The sequence below is a fragment of the Ovis aries genome, chromosome X, assembly GCF_016772045.2.
Source record: "Ovis aries strain OAR_USU_Benz2616 breed Rambouillet chromosome X, ARS-UI_Ramb_v3.0, whole genome shotgun sequence".
Taxonomy (NCBI): domain Eukaryota; kingdom Metazoa; phylum Chordata; class Mammalia; order Artiodactyla; family Bovidae; genus Ovis; species Ovis aries.
In genome coordinates this window covers 48,590,415-48,609,030 of record NC_056080.1, presented here as the reverse complement: position 1 = coordinate 48,609,030, position 18,616 = coordinate 48,590,415, and the positions used below count along the sequence as shown (strand labels likewise).

Here is an 18,616-nt window from a genome sequence, read left to right as displayed (position 1 = left end):
CGAGCTATGCCTATTATTACTCTTAGAGGCAGTGACTGATATGAAATTCATTAGATTTGTGGTATTAATTTATGGCCTTGTCTTCCACTGGGATGGATAGGAAGGTGTAGCCTGGGATTCTCATGAACTTAAGGTCATACAGGTTAATAAATTAGTGGTAACCTCAGCCAGTCTACCACTGGTATGAGTCCAATAGGTCAAGAGATCTAAATTCCACTGGTATGACCGTGTAGCAGCTTTCTTTTGTGCCTCGGTGAGACTGGAACATGTAATCAGACATATGGAAACCTTAACGACCTTTACTCAACAAACTTTAAGTGATACTAATCAGGGTATTACTCTATTGAATTCAGAGGCCTTTATTATGAGGAGGAATCTGCTACAAAACTGCAAGGCCCTAGACAGCTTACAGCACCTCAGGAAGGCACCTGTGCCATAATTCAAACTGAATGTTGTGTTTTCACACCAGATGACTCCTCTAGTATAACACTTGATGAACTAAATGAAAAATAAAATTTCTGCCTTAAGTGATGCATTCCTTAGCCTTGACGATCTTTAAAAAAAATGGTTTGGTGTGGGAGGCTCATGGCTGAAATATTTACTTATAATTCCACTAATGTTATTAGCTATACTATTTGTATTTTTCCTGTTTTACAAGATTATTGTTTCTTGTGTTACCAAGTGTATGACTGAGCTTCCAACAAAAACAATGATAATCAGACTTGAAGCAGCTGATCAAATGTATAGCTCAATATGTAATCAATGATTATAATAGTGTAATATTAGATATGGGAAGACGAAACAAAAGGGAATATTTTCCTTGACCACAGCTAGAAGACAGGTGTCCAGATATCTTTGACTATTAAGACCTAGTCCAGTAATAACACAATGAGTGGTCTATCAGAAAACCTTCCCCAAAACTAGGAATGAGCCTTCCTAGCAATGTGAGATGAAATAGTCATGAAATGCCTCCCAAAGTAGGGTCGAATTTATAACCATGAGGGGGCCCTGTCAACTACACATTGGCACTTGCCAAGAGCATTTGGCAGCTACTGAACAACAAGGGCATTTGCCATCTGCCTCTGCAGAGACTGAACCCTGTGCTGCTGCAGCTGTTGACCTTCAACACCCCTCCACAGACACCCCAAGGGAGTTCAGGGTGGAGTGAGGCACTCTGTGCTCCAGGGAATCTGGTGGAACAGGTCTTTAGATGGTTAAATATTTTCAGGAACTGATTTCATGATCCCAATCTTTCTATCTCTTTATATCTAGAAAAGCACTAAATTCCTTCATGGTGACATCAGTTCCTTGTGACTAGCAGAAAATCTTTTGTAAAGTAAGTGCTTGGTTGCATCGGACTCTCCCTTCACCAAAATCTTATATATTGGCCTTTCCTGACTGCCTTTTTGGGACAGTATCTCAGAACTATCTGAGGTGCTGTCTCCCCAGCTGCAGTCCTCATTTTGCCCCAAATAAAACTTAACTCTCAGCTATGAAGTTATGCATCTTTTTAGTCAACAGTGTTTTCAGTAGTAGGTGTAAGGAATAAAAGATTTAATTATGTATGTTTAGGATTCTCTAAGATTGGTTTGAATTTGTTTGGATAAGTGAATTTTGTTAGAAATGGGCCAGAACAAGACTGGTTTTAATTTCTCCCTCAAGTATTCTTGAAACACTTTTTTTTTTTTGCGACAGTCTATGTGAGTTTCTTTGCCTGTAAGAAATTTATATTAATATTTGCTTTTCCCTCATAGTTCAGTTGGTAGAGAATCCGCCTGCAATGCAGGAGACCCCAATTCGATTCCTGGGTCAGGAAGATCCGCTGGAGAAGTGATAGACTACCCATTCCAGTATCTTTGACCTTCCCACTTCTCTTGTGGTTCAGCTGGTAAAGAATCCACCTGCAATGTGGTAGACCTGGGTTCGATCCCTGGGTTGGGAAGATCCCTTGGAGAAGGGAAAGTCTACCCACTCCAGTATTCTGGCCTGGAGAATTCCAGAGACTGTATAGTCCATGGGATCTCAAAGAGTCGGACACGACTGAGTGACATTCATTTTTTGAGATCGCTGGTTACTTTGGTAAGGAATAGATATTGTTTCACAGTGACTGAAAATCTTGATCAATTGTTTTAAAGCTTTTTGACAAGCTTCCCAAATATCAAATTATGATTAAAGTTCTTTGGATTTCCAGCTAACTTTGGATACTTTGGAGGTTCCCCAAGGTGTCTTAAAGAGAAATATTTAACCAGAATTATTTTGTATGTTAAATGCAATCATTCACAATTCTAGTTACTGTAACCAAGTTTCTTTATCCATTAATCAGATGTTTCACCATGCCCTTTAAGTCTTATCATTTATAGACACTTTTGTACTCTGATGCTGTTACAAAAAGGGCTTCATTATCAAGGAGATTCTGTAGGAAGGCTATGGGAGCAGTTTCACATCAAAATTACAGCTATGCAAGGATTCCAGCCCATGCGGACTTAACACAAGGAGCCGTCCTATCCCTGGGAGTCCAAGATCACATATTCAGAGATTTTCACTCCCTGACAGGCAGGGTTGACACCCTTCCTCAGCCTTAAAGGTATTACAGGTGATGGACCATCACCCCTCTGCTTCCTATAAGAATATGGGAGTAAAATCTCTGAGGGGGGAAATGAAACAGGAGGGAAGGGACAGTACATGAAGTTTGAAGGAAGATGTAACCAAAGAACATTACATAGGCTGAATAGAAGCAAATAAGTCCAAGACGGTGGACGATCCTTGAGCCTCAGTGTAAGCATTTTGTAACAGATCAACAAGCTAAGTGGCACACCAACCACTGGGTGGGTGGTGGCCCAATTCAATGTAAAAAAAAAACTTTTAAGGACAGAAAATGCAAATGAGATAGTGTTTAGATACACTTTGCCAACATCTACTGGATCATGGAAAAGCAAAAGAGTTCCAGAAAAACATCTATTTCTGCTTTATTGACTATGCCAAAGACTTTGACTGTGTGGATCACAAAAAACTGTGGAAAATTCTGAAAGAGATGGGAGTACCAGACCACCTAACCTGCCTCTTGAGAAATCTGTATTCAGGTCAGGAAGCAACAGTTAGAAGTGGACATGGAACAACAGACTGGTTCCAAATAGGAAAAGGAGTACGTCAAGGCTGTATATTGTCATCCTGCTTATTGAACTTATATGCAGAGTACATCATGAGAAACGCTGGACTGGAAAAAACACAAACTGGAATCCAGATTGCTGAGAGAAATATCAATAACCTCAGATATGCAGATGACACCACCCTTATGGCAGAAAGTGAAGAGGAGCTAGAAAGCCTCTTGATGAAAGTGAAAGAGGAGAATAAACAAGTTGGCTTAAAGCTCAACATTCAGAAAATGAAGATCATGGCATCCAGTCCCATCACTTCATGGGAAATATATGGGGAAACAGTAGAAATAGTCAGACTATATTTTTTGTGGCTCAAAAATCACTGCAGATGGTGACTGCAGCCATGAAATTGAAAGACGCTTACTCCTTGGAAGAAAAGTTATGACCAACCTAGATAGTATATTCAAAAGCAGAGACATTACTTTGCTGACCAAGGTCCGTCTAGTCAAGGCTATGGTTTTCCTGTGGTCATGTATGGATGTGAGAGTTGGACTGTGAAGAAGGCTGAGCGCCGAAGAATTGATACTTTTGAACTGTGGTGTTGGAGAAGACTCTTGAGAGTCCCTTGGACAGCAAGGATATCCAACCAGTCCATTCTGAAGGAGATCAACCCTGGGATTTCTTTGGAAGGAATGATGCTAAAGTAGCTGAAACTCCAGTACTTTGGCCACCTCATGCGAAGAGTTGACTCATTGGAAAAGACTCTGATGCTGGGAGGGATTGGGGGCGGGAGGAGAAGGGGACGACCCAGGATGAAATGGTTGGATGGCATCACAGACTCGATGGACGTGAGTCTGTGTGAACTCCAGGAGATGGTGATGGACAGGGAGGCCTGGCGTGCTGAGATTCATGGGGTCACAAAGAGTCGGACAAGACTGAGCAACTGAACTGAACTGATGCTTTAGAAATATCTGTCTGAAATAGTCTCTCCAGGTTTTGGTAACTTGAAATTCTAGAGTTGCACTAAATTAAGTGAAGGAAGATTATTGAACAGGTGGGTCATTCTCAAATAAAATAAGATATTAAAACATTGATTACTGAACATTGACCTCTCAAAGAGAAAGCAAAAATATTTAGAACTATTAATGCATACGTTTGGTGCCATTCTGAGATGTTGTCAATCAGAAAGTAAAACTTTTTTTTTTTAAGAAATTATCACTGGTATTCATGTTTAGCAATCTACACAATACTAAAGTAGAGGAGAATTTATGATTGCTTACTTCTTCGTTCTCACAAGAAATTAAGGCTTTAAGAGGCAAGGATTCTAATTTAAGCTAATAGATTATAGCCAGTAGAAATGATACAAAAAATTCAGCAAACCATAGGAAAGTAGCACAAAAGTTTTCAGTAAGGATGTCATGAGGAATGGATTGCATTTTACTGAGGGAAAAGAAAGTAGGTCTGACTTACAGATGATTCTTATTGGGAAAATAGTAATAAAGTGGTAGTACAGAAAGTGATGAAAGGTTCATGGATAGTGGGCCCCAAGAAAAGAGCTTTGTGCATGGTCAGGAGTGACTATGTTTAAAACTCATGTCAATGTATGGCAAAACCAATACAGTATTGCAAAGTAAAATAAAGTGAAAATAAAAATTAAAAAAAAACTTAAAAAAATAAAATTTTAGTTGAGTAAATTTCTATAAATAACCGAGTATGATACTTGAATGTGCCTTTTATCTCTGTTAAGACAGCGAGTTTTCTTGATGCTGAAATGCCTTTGCTAACAGATTTCAAGTTCTTTTCCTTCTAAGTGATCTGCTCTTTTTTCCTTTTGAAATATTTTATTGTTATTTTGGCTAAGTGAATAACTATTGTGTCATAGTGACCTACGCTATATCTGACTGAGTGTTCTAAGCCCTTTATTTATTGGCAAAACTTCCTAAATCATATTTAATAAAGTCCTTTGACCTCTAGCTAACTTTGAGATTTAGGTTCATTTGAATTTTGAATTAAATGGGAAGTTTTGTCAAATGAGTAATAAATCTTTTCAGGTTAGCTTATGAAAGAAAGGATCAGTCGCTCAGTCATGCCTGACTCTTTGTGATTCCATGGACTGTAGCCCACGAGGTTCCACTGCCCATGGAATACTCTAGGCAAGAACATCAGAGTGGGCTGCCATTTCCTTCGCCAGAGGATCTTCCCAACCCAGGGATTGAACCTGGATCTCCCACATTGTGGGCAGATTTTTTACCATCTTAGTCACCGGGGAAGCCCAGGTTAGGTTATATTGCATGGTAAATATTACTAATGTAGATATTATAGAAATTATATGGCATTCTTAAAGTTCTGACATGTCCTGATAAAATGTTATCAGTCATAATTCTAGTCATTATCTTAAAAATTGTTGTATGTCACAACAGTAACCAAGTAACTTTGTCAGTTGTAGTGTAATCAGATTTTAAACATGCCTTCTTGACACAGTTTCACTGTAATACCTTTGCAAAAATGTTTCCTCTTCAAGGAGATTTTTGGGTAAATACAAGTGTCTGACTTTCAAACATAATACTGAACTGAGTAAAAAAATATAAACATTCTGATGAGAAAACTGATGACTTCATAAAGTGGTTAGCAAAAAGGATTAGTTACATAAGACTGGGTAAACTAGTAAATATGGTTGTACTTTTTATATTTTATATTTGGAAAGTAAGTCATTACTATTTAGAATCTGTGTTTTCCAGGTGCAAGGAAAAATTTCCCTTCAAACTAATTATGATGGTAATTAGGAAAATTATAGGTTTGTAAACAGAATTGACAGATAAGGTAATGGCACCCCACTCCAGTACTCTTGCCTGGAAAATCCCATGGATGGAGGAGCCTGGTAGGCTGCAGTCCATGCTAAGGGTCAGACACGACTGAACGACTTCCCTTTTACTTTTCACTTTCATGCATTGGAGAAGGAAATGGCAACCCACTCCAGTGTTCTTGCCTGGAGAATCCCAGGGGTCCTATGGGGTCACACAGAGTTGGACACGACTGAAGTGACTTAGCAGCAACCAGAATTGAAACATTTATCTTTTCTCTCTACTTGCTCTTTCCAGAGCTTCAAAACTCTTAGGTGCCAAGCAAGTTTATTGGATAAATTAGGAAGGTTACCATCCTTGGAAAACAAAATGTATGATAAGCCACTGGCATGACTTTTCTAGCCCTGAGAGATCTTTTACAAGTTCAGTCTGAGACACCTTTTAAAAGTCTCAGCAAATCAAAAAGTCTTCAATCAAGCATAGTTATATAAATCTACAAGCCAAATTTTTGAGACCTGACTTATTTTGCAAACTAATTAGTCTTAATTTGGTTATCAGTTCAGTTCAGTTGCTCAGTCGTGACTGACTCTTTGCAACCCCATGGACTGCAGCATGTTCAGGCCTCCCTGTCCATCACCAACTACCGGCGTTTACTCAAACTCACGACCCTTGAGTCGGTGATGCCATCCCACCATCTCATCCTCTGTCATCTCCTTCTCCTCCTGCCTTCAATCTTTCCCAGCATCAGGGTATATTCAAATGAGTCAGTTTTTTTGCATCAGGTGGCCAAAGTATTGGAGTTTCGGTTTCAGCATCAGTCATTCCAGTGAATATTCAAGACTGATTTTCTTTGGGATCTCTTTGCATTCCAAGGGACTCTCAAGAGTCTTTTCCAAAAGCACAGTTCAAAAGCATTAACTATTCAGTGCTAAGCTTTCTTTATAGTTCAACTCTCACATCCATACATGACAACTGCAAAACTAGATGGATATTGGTTGACAAAGTAATGTCACTGCTTTTGAATATGCTGTTTGGTTGGTCATACTTTCCCTCCAAGGAGCAAGTGTCTTTCAATTTCTTGGCTGTAATCACCATCTGCAGTGATTTTGAAGCCCCCAAAATAAAGTCAGCCACTGTTTCCACTGTTTCCCCATCTATTTGCCATGAAGTGATGGGACCAGATGCCATGATCTTAATTTTCTGAATGTTGAGCTTTAAGCCAACTTTTTCACTCTCCTCTTTCACTTTCATCAAGAGGCTCTTCAGTTCTTCTTCACTTTCTGCCATAAGGGTGGTGTCATCTGCATATCTGAGGTTATTGATATTTCTCCAGGCAATCTTGATTCCAGCAGGTGCTTCCTCCACCCCCACGTTTCTCATGACGTACTCTGCATAGAAGTTAAATAAGCATGGTGACAATATACAGCCTTGACGCACTCCTTTTCCTATTTGGAGCCAGTCTGTTGTTCCATGTCCAGTTCTAACTGTTACTTCCTGACCTGCATACAGGTTTCTCAAGAGGCAGGTCAGGTGGTCTGGTATTCCCATCTCTCTCAGAATTTTCCACAGTTTATTGTGATCCACACAGTCGAAGTCTTTGGCATAGTCAATAAGGCAGAAATAGATGTTTTTCTGGAACTCTCTTGTTTTTTTTTTTTTTCCCATTATCCAGCGGATGTTGACAATTTGATCTCTGGTTCCTCTGCCTTTTCTAAAACCATCTTGAACATCTGGAAGTTCACAGTTCGTGTATTGCTAAAGCCTGGCTTGGAGAATTTCAAGCATCACTTTACTAGCTTGTGAGATGAGTGCAAGTGTGAGGTAGTTTGAATATTATTTGGCATTGCCTTTCTTTGGGATTGGAAAGAAAAGTGACCTTTTCCAGTCCTGTGGCCACTGCTGAGTTTTCCAAATTTTCTGGCATCCTGAGTGCAGCACTTTCACAGCATCATCTTTCAGGATTTGAAATAGCTCAACTGGAATTCCATCACCTCCACTAGGTTTGTTCATAGTGATGCTTTCTAAGGTCCACTTGACGTCACATTCCAGGATGGCTGGCTCTAGGTGAGTGATCACACCATTGTGATTATTTGAGTCATGAAGATCTTTTTTGTATAGTTCTTCTGTGTATTCTTGCCACCTCTTCCTAATATCTTCTGATTCTGTTAGGTCTGTACCATTTCTTTTATTGAGCCCATCTTTGCATGAAATGTTCCCTTGGTATCTCTAATTTTCTTGAGGAGATCTCTAGTCTTTCCTGTCTTTCTATCGGTTTCCTCTGTTTCTTTGCATTGATCACTGAGGAAGGCTTTCTTATATCTTCTTGCTATTCCTTTGAATTCTGCATACAGATGGGTATATCTTTCCTTTTCTCCTTTGCTTTTTGCTTGCCTTCTTTTCACAGATATTTTTAAGGCCTCCCCATACAGTCATTTTGCTTTTTGCATTTCTTTTCCATTGGGATGATCCTGATCCCTGTCTCCTGTACAATGTCATGAACCTCATTCCATTGTTGATCAGGCACACTATCTATCAGATCTAGGCCCTTAAATCTATTTCTCTCTTCCACTGTATAATCATAAGGAATTTGATTTGGGTCATACCTGAATGGTCTAGTGGTTTTCCCTACTTTCTTCAAATTAAGTCTGAATTTGGTAATAAGGAGTTCACGATCTGAGCCACAGCCAGCTCCTGGTCTTGTTTTTCCTGACTGTATAGAGGTTCTCCATCTTTGGCTGCAAAATATATAATCAATATTATTTCGGTGTTGACCATCTGGTGATGTCCATGTGTAGAATCTTTTCTTGTGTTGTTGGAAGAGGGTGTTTGCTATGACCAGTGCGCTCTCTTGGCAGAACTCTATTAGCCTTTACCCTGCTTCATTCTGTACTCCAAGGCCAAATTTGCCTGTTACTCCAGGTGTTTCTTGACTTCCTACTTTTGCATTCCAATCTCCTCTAATGAAAAGGATATCTTTTTTGGGGTGTTAGTTCTAGAAGATCTTTTTGGTCTTCATAGAACTGTTCAGCTTCAGCTTCTTCAGCATTACTTGTTGGGGCATAAACTTGGATTACCGTGATATTGAATGGTTTGCCTTGGAAATGAATAGAGATCATTCTGTCTTTGGGATTGTATCCAAGTACTGCATTTCAGACTTTTTCGTTGACTATGATGGCTACTCAATTTCTTCTAAGGTTTTTTTTTTTTTTTTTTTTTGCCCATTGTAGTAGATATAATGGTCATCTGAGTTAAATTCACCCATTCCAGTCCATCTTAGTTCGTTGATTCCTAGAATGTTGATGTTCACTCTTGCCATCTCCTGTTTGACCACTTTCAATTTGCCTTGATTCATGGATCTGACATTCCAGGTTCCTATGCAGTATTGCTCTTTACAGCATCGAACCTTGCTTCTATCACCAGTCCCATCCACAACTGAGTGTTGTTTTTGCTTTGGCTCCATCTCTTCATTCTTCCTGGAGTTATTTCTCCAGTAGCATATTGGGCACCTATAGACCTGGGGAGTTCCTCTTTCAGTGGCCTATCTTTTTGCCTTTTCCTACTGTTCATGGGGTTCTCAAAGCAAGAATACTGAAGTGGTTTGCCATTCCCTTCTCCAGTGGACCAGATTCTGTCAGACCTCTCCATCATGACCCATCTGTCTTGGGTGGCCTCACACGGCATGGCTTAGTTTCATTGAGTTAGACAAGGCTGTGGTCTGTGTGATCAGATTGGCCTGTTGCTGTGATTGTGGCTTCAGTCTTTCTGCCCTCGGATGCCCTCTCTCAGTGCCTACCGTCTTACTTGGGTTTCTGTTACCTTGGATGTGGGGTATCTCTTCACGGTTGCTCCAGCAAAATGCAGCTGCCCCTCCTTACCTTGGACATGGGGTCGCTCCTCTCAGCCACTGCCTTACTGTCTGAGCCCTATTGCAGCCCCCATGGAAACAGGACTAACTTAACAATCAGTCAGCTGACAATATAATCCCTGATTTTTAATTTAATCGTGCTTCTATCATGGGTTTCCATTATATTTATATATTTTTTTTGTCTAACTATTGATTGTGAAAACTGATAAACATCTTGTACTATTCTGATGGATGTGAGAGTTGAACTATAAAGAAGGCTGAGCACCAAAGAATGGATGCTTTCCAACAGTGGTGCTGGAGAAGACTACTGAGAGTCCCTTGGACAGCAAGGGAGATCAAACCAGTTAATCCTAAAGGAAATCAGCCCTGAATATCCATTGGAAGGACTGAGGCTGCGGCTGAAGCTCCAGTATTTTGGCCACATGATGCTAAGAGCTGACTCAGTGGAAAAGACCCTGATGCTGGCAAAGATTGTGGGCAGGAGGAAAAGGGGAATACAAAGGATGAGATGATTGGATGGCATCATTGACACAATGGAAAAAAACTCTGGGAAATAGTGAAGGACAGGAAAGCCTGGTGTGCTGCAGTCCATGGGGTCACAAAGACAACAATGCCTAACTCCTTGTTGTTGTTCAGGGGCTCAGTCATGTGCGAATTTCTACGATCCCATGGACTGAAGCACACTAGGCTCCCCTGTCCTTCACTGTCTCCCAGAGTTTGCTCAAACTCATGTCCATTGAGTCGGTGATGCCATCCAACCATTTCATCCTCTGCTGTCCCCTTCTCCTGTCTTCCATCTTTCCCAGTATCAGAGTGTTTCCCAAGGAGTCAGATTTTGGCATACAGTTGGCCAAAATATTGCAGCTTCAGTATCAGCCCTTCCAATGAATATTCAGGGATGATGTCTTTTAACATTGACTAGTTTGATCTCCTTGCAGTCAAGTGGACTCTCAAGAGTCTTTTCCAACACCACAGTTGAAAACATCAGTTCTTTCCTGCTCAGCCTTCCTTATGGACAAACCCACATCTGAACATGACTGCTGAAAAATTTATAGCTTTGACTATATGAACCTTTGTTCACAAAGTGATGTCTCTGCTTTTTACTATGCTGTCTAAGTTTGTCAAAGCTTTTTTCCAAGGAGCAAGCATATTTCAATTTCATGGCTGCAGTCACTGCCTACAGAGAATTTGGAGACCAGGGAAAAAAAGGCTGTCACTGTTTCCCTTGTTTCTCCAACATTTGTCATAAAGTGAAGAGGCCAGATGTCATGATCTTAGTTTTTAGAATACTGAGTTTATGCCAGCTTCTTCACCCTCCTCTTTCACCTTCATCAAGAGGCTCTTTGGATCCTCTTTGCTTTCTGCCATCAGGGTGGTATTATCTGAATATCAGCAGTTATGGATATCTCACCCAGGAATATTGAGCCCAGCTTACACTGCATCCAGCACAGCATTTTGCATGGTATAACCTGCATAGAAGTTAAAAAAGCAAGGTGATAACATACAGCACTGAAGTACTCCTTTCCCAATGTTGAGCCAGTCCATTCTTCCATGTCTGGTTCTAACTGCTGCTTTTTGACCTGCATACAGGTCTCTCACGAGGCAGGTGAACTGGTGTGCTATTCCTGTCCCTTTAAGAATTTTCCACAGTTTGGTGTGATCCACACAGTCAAAGGCTTTAGTGTAGTCAGTGAATAAGAAGCAGAGATTTTCCTGAATTATTTTTTCCAATACTGGAGCAGTTGGGAATCATCAGAATTTTCCTGCTGCCACTTAAATATAGTCACCCCTACATTTGTATTTATACTTCTGTGATCAGCCACTGTAACCTTCAGTTCTCCCCTGCTTCATGCTTACTCAGCAATCACCAGGTCAACGTATGTTAATGGGTCCTATCGCACAACTTGTTGAGCAGAGAAAATTCAAGATTCCTTAGTCTGGCCCTTTAAGTCCCCTGTTCCCCCAAAGTGAGGCCTCCATAGGCAAGTTGACTTATCCACTACCTCCTGATGCATACACCTCACACAGCAGGGAGAAGCCTATGAAGCCACGCTTGTATATACAGACAACACTTCCCTGCCCCATATCCCTGTCTGTTGTTTGGCATAAAGAAGCATCCTGGAGGAACCTGAGTTCTTTCCTAATCAGAGCAGATTTACTCTCACTCACATCTTCTCCTATTCTCATTTGGTTCTGTGCATCAAAATATGTATGCTAAGTGATTTTTGGTGCCCTCTTAGTCTCTGAATAAGTCAGTTGGTATATTGGGAAGTGCACTGGGCTAGGAGTATGGGTGGATAACTTCTACCTCTGTGTTGACATGACATTATCAAATCTGAACTATGCACCAATTGCTAGGTAGAATTTTAATTCAAGTGTCCAGGGAGTGGTTCTTTTAGCCTGGAACTAAATCTGCTATCATCTTCCTCAGCTGTATTTCCTCTCTCATCCTGTGCTAACTCCCCCAGAGCACTCAATCCATAGTGTAGCCACTGTCAGTGTTTTCTCAGTCTCCATTATGTTGTGTGCACCTTGAAAAAAGGGGCCATCTTCTTTCTTATGATGCAGTTAGTATTGCCTGGCAGAGTGTCTGGATATGTGGACACTCAAATATTCTCTGAATGAAGGAACTCTCCTGTTTTGGTGTGAATGGATTTGGATATATAGCCATAATGAATGATTGAATCCTACCCCTCCAAATGCATTTGGCTAGCTTTTAATGTGGTGTACAATGCCTCAGCATGTATATGAGAAAAGTATTTGGATCTTGCTACTTGCAATCCAATTTGCTTAATCTGCAACATGAGGTTTTAAAGACCTCTTTTGGTTACAAGTATCTATGGCTCATTTCCCCCACCTCCAAACCCAAATATCATCCCTCATCAATCAACTCCACAACATGTTGAAATAAAGAACAGGTTAGGAATGACACTTCCAATCAGAGCTTCTCTGTTTCAAGGGATTGAGCAGGGAACTGCACCTGCTCAGCATTAAAGAAATCCTCCACAGGACAACTGGAAGAACTGAATGAGGAGGCACAGACGAAGGCTATGGATTATATGATTCTCATTAGCTCCAGGGAACATTCCTTACTCACAATAAAAAATTACACTTGCTTCCTTTAGTTTCACCCCAACAGATTTATGGAGATATTGTCTAAGTTTAAGATGTACAATGTGATAATTTTCATACAGGTGTATATTGTAAAACCTTTCCCACAATAAGATAAAGGCACACCTCCTTCCCCTCACATAATTAGCATTTTCTTGTTGTTGTCACGGTGAGAACATTAATGATCTACTCTCCTAGCAACTTTCAAGTATACAAGAGAGTATTATGCACCATAATCTCCATGCTACACCTTAGGTCCTCATAACTTACTCATCTTACAACTTAAAGTTTGTATCCTTGGATGAGCATCACCACATTGTCCACCACCCCCAAACCCTTCATGCCCATTTTTGTTTTTATAGTTTAATAGTATTAGATCAAGTCACTTAAAGAAAAACACAGTTTGCAAGGGGGAAATGTTAGTTCCAGAGAGCCACAGTTTTACTGGTCATGGTGATGACTGAACAAAATAAAGAATACCAGTGCAAGGAGTAAGTGTGGTTAGTTGGGCACCACACTCCCAACTTATTGCTCTAATACCAGGGCAGGGGAAGAGAATGGAAATGAAAGAGATCAGGCTATATCTTACTTCATGCATTGTTCCCCTTTAGAACACCCTCAGACATTTATCTTGTTAAATCTAGCATTAGTCTTAAATTTGTGACTTGGGAAGAGATCTATATGTATGACCTTTGCTAAAACTCATGCTGAAAGTAAATAAATAAATTAATAAATAAATAAAGACTGTGAGGACTGTCAATACAGTTTTTGAGCTAGGACACTTTAAAAAATTCAGAGAATGGTGATAAGAGATAAAGGCAACATGAAATGTTTTATTGTGAAAATACCAGCCAGGTGAGCAATGTGACGTCATCTCCAGTTTCAGATAATCTTTGATTTTTCATTGGTTAAAAATAAAACACAGTTTTTTAACGTTACTTCAGGAGATTCACTTGGGGATGCAGAATAATAGGTGTGGTTCTGGTCAGACCATTAAAGATATAGGTTCAGAAGTGTATGTTTCTGTGCGTGTGTGTGTGTGTGTGTGTGTGTGTGTGTGTGTGTGTAGGGAAACTACCAAGGCAGATGGTATGAAGAAATTTGAATTATATAGATCTTGTAATTTATCTTCTAACCTTGGGTAAAGGGCAAGTATCTTTTTCATGGCCCAAATCTAACTATCTGTGTGCATGTTTGGACTGAGCTCCTCAAAGGGACATCGTCTGTAGCCCAGGGCAGGGAGTCCCTGGGGAGCGAGCCGAGCTGTGACTAGGCCTGGGCGGCAGAGGGCGCATCCATGACCGAGGGGTTCTCCTCCTCAGGGGCATCATTCTTCTTGGCAACAGAGACAGAAGCAGGTGTTTCAGTGGAGCTCTTCCTGATCTTGCCCTCTCCTCCATCGGAATCCTGTCCCTGGGCGCCAGGCACTTGCTGTGGGTGGCAGCACGGGTTTTTGGGACTGCAGGATCCATAGCATGGAGGGGGCCTCTGTGGCGGATTGCTGCTGGGTTTGTGCCTGCACTCGCTGTGCTCTGCCTCCAGCTCCTGTGAGATGCCGGGTGAGCATCTTGGACCAGGAGTGGTGCCTCGGTCCCTAGGGCGACTCAGCAGGTAGCTGGGGCCCAGACCCCACCGAGGATGCCCCTCTTGCCTTGCGGTGGGGCGGACCCAGGCTGCCGGTCTGACCAGGGGCCGCTGGTGGTAGCCAGGATCGATGGGTGGCGGGTCACAGATGGGGCCCTGAGGGAGGGGCGGGAAACACCTCAGTGTTGGTCTTGGGAATGGCCAGGCAGAGGGTGTCTGAGGCCCTGGGCCACAGTGAAGGCTTCGCCGCTGCCCTCGTGTTCATCAGGATCACCTTTCTTGCTCTTGGGACCTCGCGGTGGCAGCGCATGGCTGTGGATGCTGAGGTCCCAGTGGATGCTGGTGCAGTGGGCAGTGTAGCAGCTTCCCTTCAGTGGCGCGCCCGCTGACCCGGTCACGTTAGCGGCCTTGATGCCCCACTCGCCCTGCACCACGTCGAACTCCAACGTCTCGCCATCGTCCACGCTGCCTTGGTACTTGCAGAGGTTTTTCCCAGTGATGACCGTATGGTGAACAAACACATCTTCCTGGGTATCATGCCTGCTGATGAAGCCGTACCCTTTCTTCTTAAACCACAGGACAGAGCCTAGGACCCTCTTTGCGATGACATTCTTAGGCAGCTTTCCCTTGGCGCCTCCGATGGTGGCCTTGGGGATCTCATCCCCGCTGAGGTGGCCTGTGTCTAGGGCGAGGTTCTGGTCTCTGCCTCTCAAGGATGCTAGGGGTTTCTACGCAGCGTGAGGACAGAAGGAAGTGGCCACATCCGTGAGGGTGGCCTCTCCCACCTCACTCATCAGGTCATCCTTGCTCTCCTTTCTCCAAAAATCAGGGGGAAATTTGTCCTTCTGTGGTTGAAAGGGTGGGAGGGGGCTCAGGATAGAGGCAGGAACCTCTCTCTGGGAGGTTTGTGGGTTAGGGCAAAGGGCTCTCTGGATTTAGTCCAAGAGTTTTGGAGAGGCCTGTGGCATCTCCTGGGACAACCGGGACGTGGACCAAATAATGGGTGCCATAGTGCTGGTGAGCTCTCAAGGGGTAGGGCTGGGGTGGGGTCTTGAAGTAGCTTGAGCTAGGGGGAAGGCAGGGCGGGGAAAATATACTTTGCCCCAGCCTCCCGCCACCACATCATAGTACTCCTGTTTCATGACAGAGAAGGAGGCACACTTGAAGCTCTAGGAAAGGACCTTAGCACCCTCTTGCTTGCCTGAATGGATGGAGGAGAGGACCTACTTTCCACTCCTCTTCCTTGGTTGGGGGGATTCACAGCCTTCTAAGGGCACTCACTCAATATTCTCACAAATCTCTGATCCTCTTCAGACCCCTATGGAGCCCATTGTGTGGGTCAGACATGTTGTGTCACTTGAGGCAAGAAGACAGCCGCGTGATTTGAAGACCAGTCAAAGAAACCTGCTATGGGTTTTGTCTGTTTTGTTTTTGTTTCCCTTCTGAAGGCTGCCAGGCCTAGAAGGCTAGTGCTAAGAGGACACTAATGTAATGCATGTTTATCTAGACTAGTGTTATGATTGTGTTGACCTAAAACTGATAGACTGCCAGGGATTGCTCCACCAAAAATGAGTTTACTCTAGATAAACAGAGAATTGCAATTCAGGGTCTACAACCATGCTGAGCTACACACGAGCTTCCCTAACAGGGAGAAGAAAATTCTTTCTTTGAAAGAATGGGGAGGTTAGGAAGGCTGCACTAAGCAAAGTGTCCATGGGAGACTGAGGCTTTGAAGTATGGTGGCTCTTCATTAACTGAGTCCTGACAGTCTCTGTTTGGCTGAGTTCTTAGCACACAAGAAGAGGAAGGGTTTCTTCTTTGTGCTGGGCTCTGCTGTCATGTCTGAGAGCCTTCCCTTCTGGCCTCCCAACTCTATCTTAATGGAAGTGTCTTTTTATTAATTTTTACCCATCTCCCCTTTGATCAAAATCTTTCTCTGAAAGCATCACTGATCAAGAGTTAGATTTTTCCAGTTTCAGCAGCTTTCTGCCAACCCCCGCCCACCCTCCTTCCCCTCCTAACCCCGAAGCCCTCATGCCAGAAAAGATCTCTCCTGTGCATAGCGTCCCATGTTAGACTGAAAGTGCAGAGTTTGAAAGCGTTTTGAAGTCACTTTAGAGCAAGACGGAGGGGCCAGAAGGAGAACTCTCAGGCACTTTTTCTCTAAAGTTCATGTTTTCAAGATTATAGACACTGGAGATCACCTGAAGCATCGTGCCCCCATCACAGTTTTGGTAGACAACCTTTCGAGAGACATACTCTGAATATCCTGAGAAGGCTGTCTTATCAGATATCATGTCTGCTTCTACTTTAGAAAAACTTGACTCTCAGATCTCTAGGTGCTGTGCAGGTCCCATCAGGAGTGGTGCTTTCTTTAAGTGTGTCATGTGAGTCCAAGTGTCTATTCCCTGGAGCTTGGTGGCCCAAGGGCTGGCTAGCAGTACCTGATAGAGGCCTTTCCAGCAAGGTAGAGGTGAGTCGTTCCAGAAGTGTTTCTGCCAGTAGATGTAACGTCCCTGTTGCAAGGTGTGTTGAAATATCAGAGGACCTCTCCTCTTCTCAGTGGTGGGTCAAAAGAGGGAATAGCCAAGTGACTATCCTGTGACTGTCGCAAAGGGTGAGAGTTTATGTGTTCCAAACAGAATGGATCTGTGATTCAGAAGGACCAAAAGGCAATGCTTTTGGCCAAGGTAATTGGAGGGTCTCCACAAATCTAGCCAACTGAGTCTTAATTATGCCATTAAACCAGACTAAACCAGAGGAGGTCAGGTCAGTGCTGAGAAAGTGTTGTAAAACTAGCCAAATTGTGCAGACTTGTGGAAGTAACTAAGCAGTAAATTTGGGGCCGATTGCAAACTTGTGGAAGTAACTAACCAGTAAAATGGGGACCTAGATCATTCTGAAGTTTGAGAGGAGTTACCTGGATAGGGATAATCTTTTCCTAAAGTACTTTAGCCACAAAAGAGGCAGTAGCCTGTCTGTAAGGAAAGAATAAGGTCCAATATAAAAACATACCGACTGTGACTTAAACACATCCACAGGGCAGGGGAGGTTGTAAGGAATCCTATTTCCAGTGCCTGAATGCTCCACTGAGGCTATTTAAACTGTCCAGGAGGAGTGCAGCCAGTCTTCTCTGCATTTTGGAGAAGTGGGCCACGTGGTTTCAAAGATGATATACAGCTAATAATAGCTAAGCTGACACAAGCATGGTACGCATCATACACCATAAGGGAACTATAGATGAAAAGAATAGGATAGCACCACACACCTGTTGGAAAAGACCCTGATGCTGGGAAATATTGAAGGCAACAGGAGAAGAGGGTGACAGAGGATGAGATGGGTCGATAGCATGACTGACTCAGTGGACAGGAATCTGAGCAAGCTCTGGGAGATAGTGAGGGACAGGGAAGCCTAGCATGCTGCAGTCCATGGGGTCACAAAGAGTCGGACATGATTCAGCGACTCAGCAACAAGAACACAAACCTATTAGGACTGCTCCCTCCCTCTCCCCTCCCCCAAATGCAAACACCAAATACTGGAGGCTGGGAAACAACACCAACTTTAACTCACTGCTGAAAGAATGCATTTGCTGCCTCTTGAGAAAGAGATTGTCAATATTTTCCAAAGCTGAGCAGGCCTCACACTTTGAGATCCATTGAGGTAGGCACTTTTTGGCCCCTTGTGAGTGTTTCCCCACCAATAGGGATTCACAGATGCTATCATTCCATCAGTTGATAGTAGTTTAATGCACGTTACAGTTGCTCTGAGGGGGAATTTTAGTCTCCAGTAAAGCTGTGCTGCTATTTGGTCTGACTCGGATCTTTCCCTTTTAATCTAACCAACAATTGTTTAACCGTCCAGTCTTGCTCTCCCTTCTCTGAGGCTAAGTGTCAGGCCCCTCTAGCCAGTTTTCCCAAGTTATAATTTGGGGAAATATCCCTGTGCACCATGACAGAGTTTTGGCTACTGTCGGTTACTTTAAGAGCAGCATTCCTTGGGGAAATATCAGCAAGGCAATAAAGACAAAGAAGAAACTGCAACGAGACAGGAAAATCAAAACTTGGGAAAGTCAAATCCCATACCGGCCAGGAGCAGATACCACAAACTGGAGAAGAATAATTCCAAAGACGTTCTCCCACTGGTGTGACGGTTCAGAGACC

General features: G+C 42.7%; 1 protein-coding gene across 1 annotated transcript; it reads right to left on the bottom strand.

Annotated features, from left to right (window-relative positions):
• Positions 1 to 14,141: 14,141 nt before the first annotated feature.
• Positions 14,142 to 16,753, bottom strand: LOC121818332 (Y-box-binding protein 1-like). The gene is made up of 3 exons (XM_042242311.1): positions 16,661 to 16,753; positions 14,690 to 15,184; positions 14,142 to 14,612 (listed from the first exon to the last, which is right to left on the bottom strand). The coding sequence occupies exons 1-3, from the start codon at positions 16,751 to 16,753 to the stop codon at positions 14,142 to 14,144; spliced, it is 1,059 nt and encodes a 352-aa protein (XP_042098245.1).
• Positions 16,754 to 18,616: the final 1,863 nt, after the last annotated feature.

What these genes read in the sequence shown, in the direction of transcription:
- LOC121818332 (XM_042242311.1), bottom strand. Translation starts at nt 16,753, where the DNA reads ATGATATCTGATAAGACAGCCTTCTCAGGATATTCAGAGTATGTCTCT. An exon ending in ATGGGGGCACGATGCTTCAG is followed by an intron (nt 15,185 to 16,660) that starts GTGATCTCCAGT and finishes CACGCTGCGTAG; the next exon opens with AAACCCCTAGCATCCTTGAG. An exon ending in GCAGCGGCGAAGCCTTCACT is followed by an intron (nt 14,613 to 14,689) that starts GTGGCCCAGGGC and finishes CCCCTCCCTCAG; the next exon opens with GGCCCCATCTGTGACCCGCC.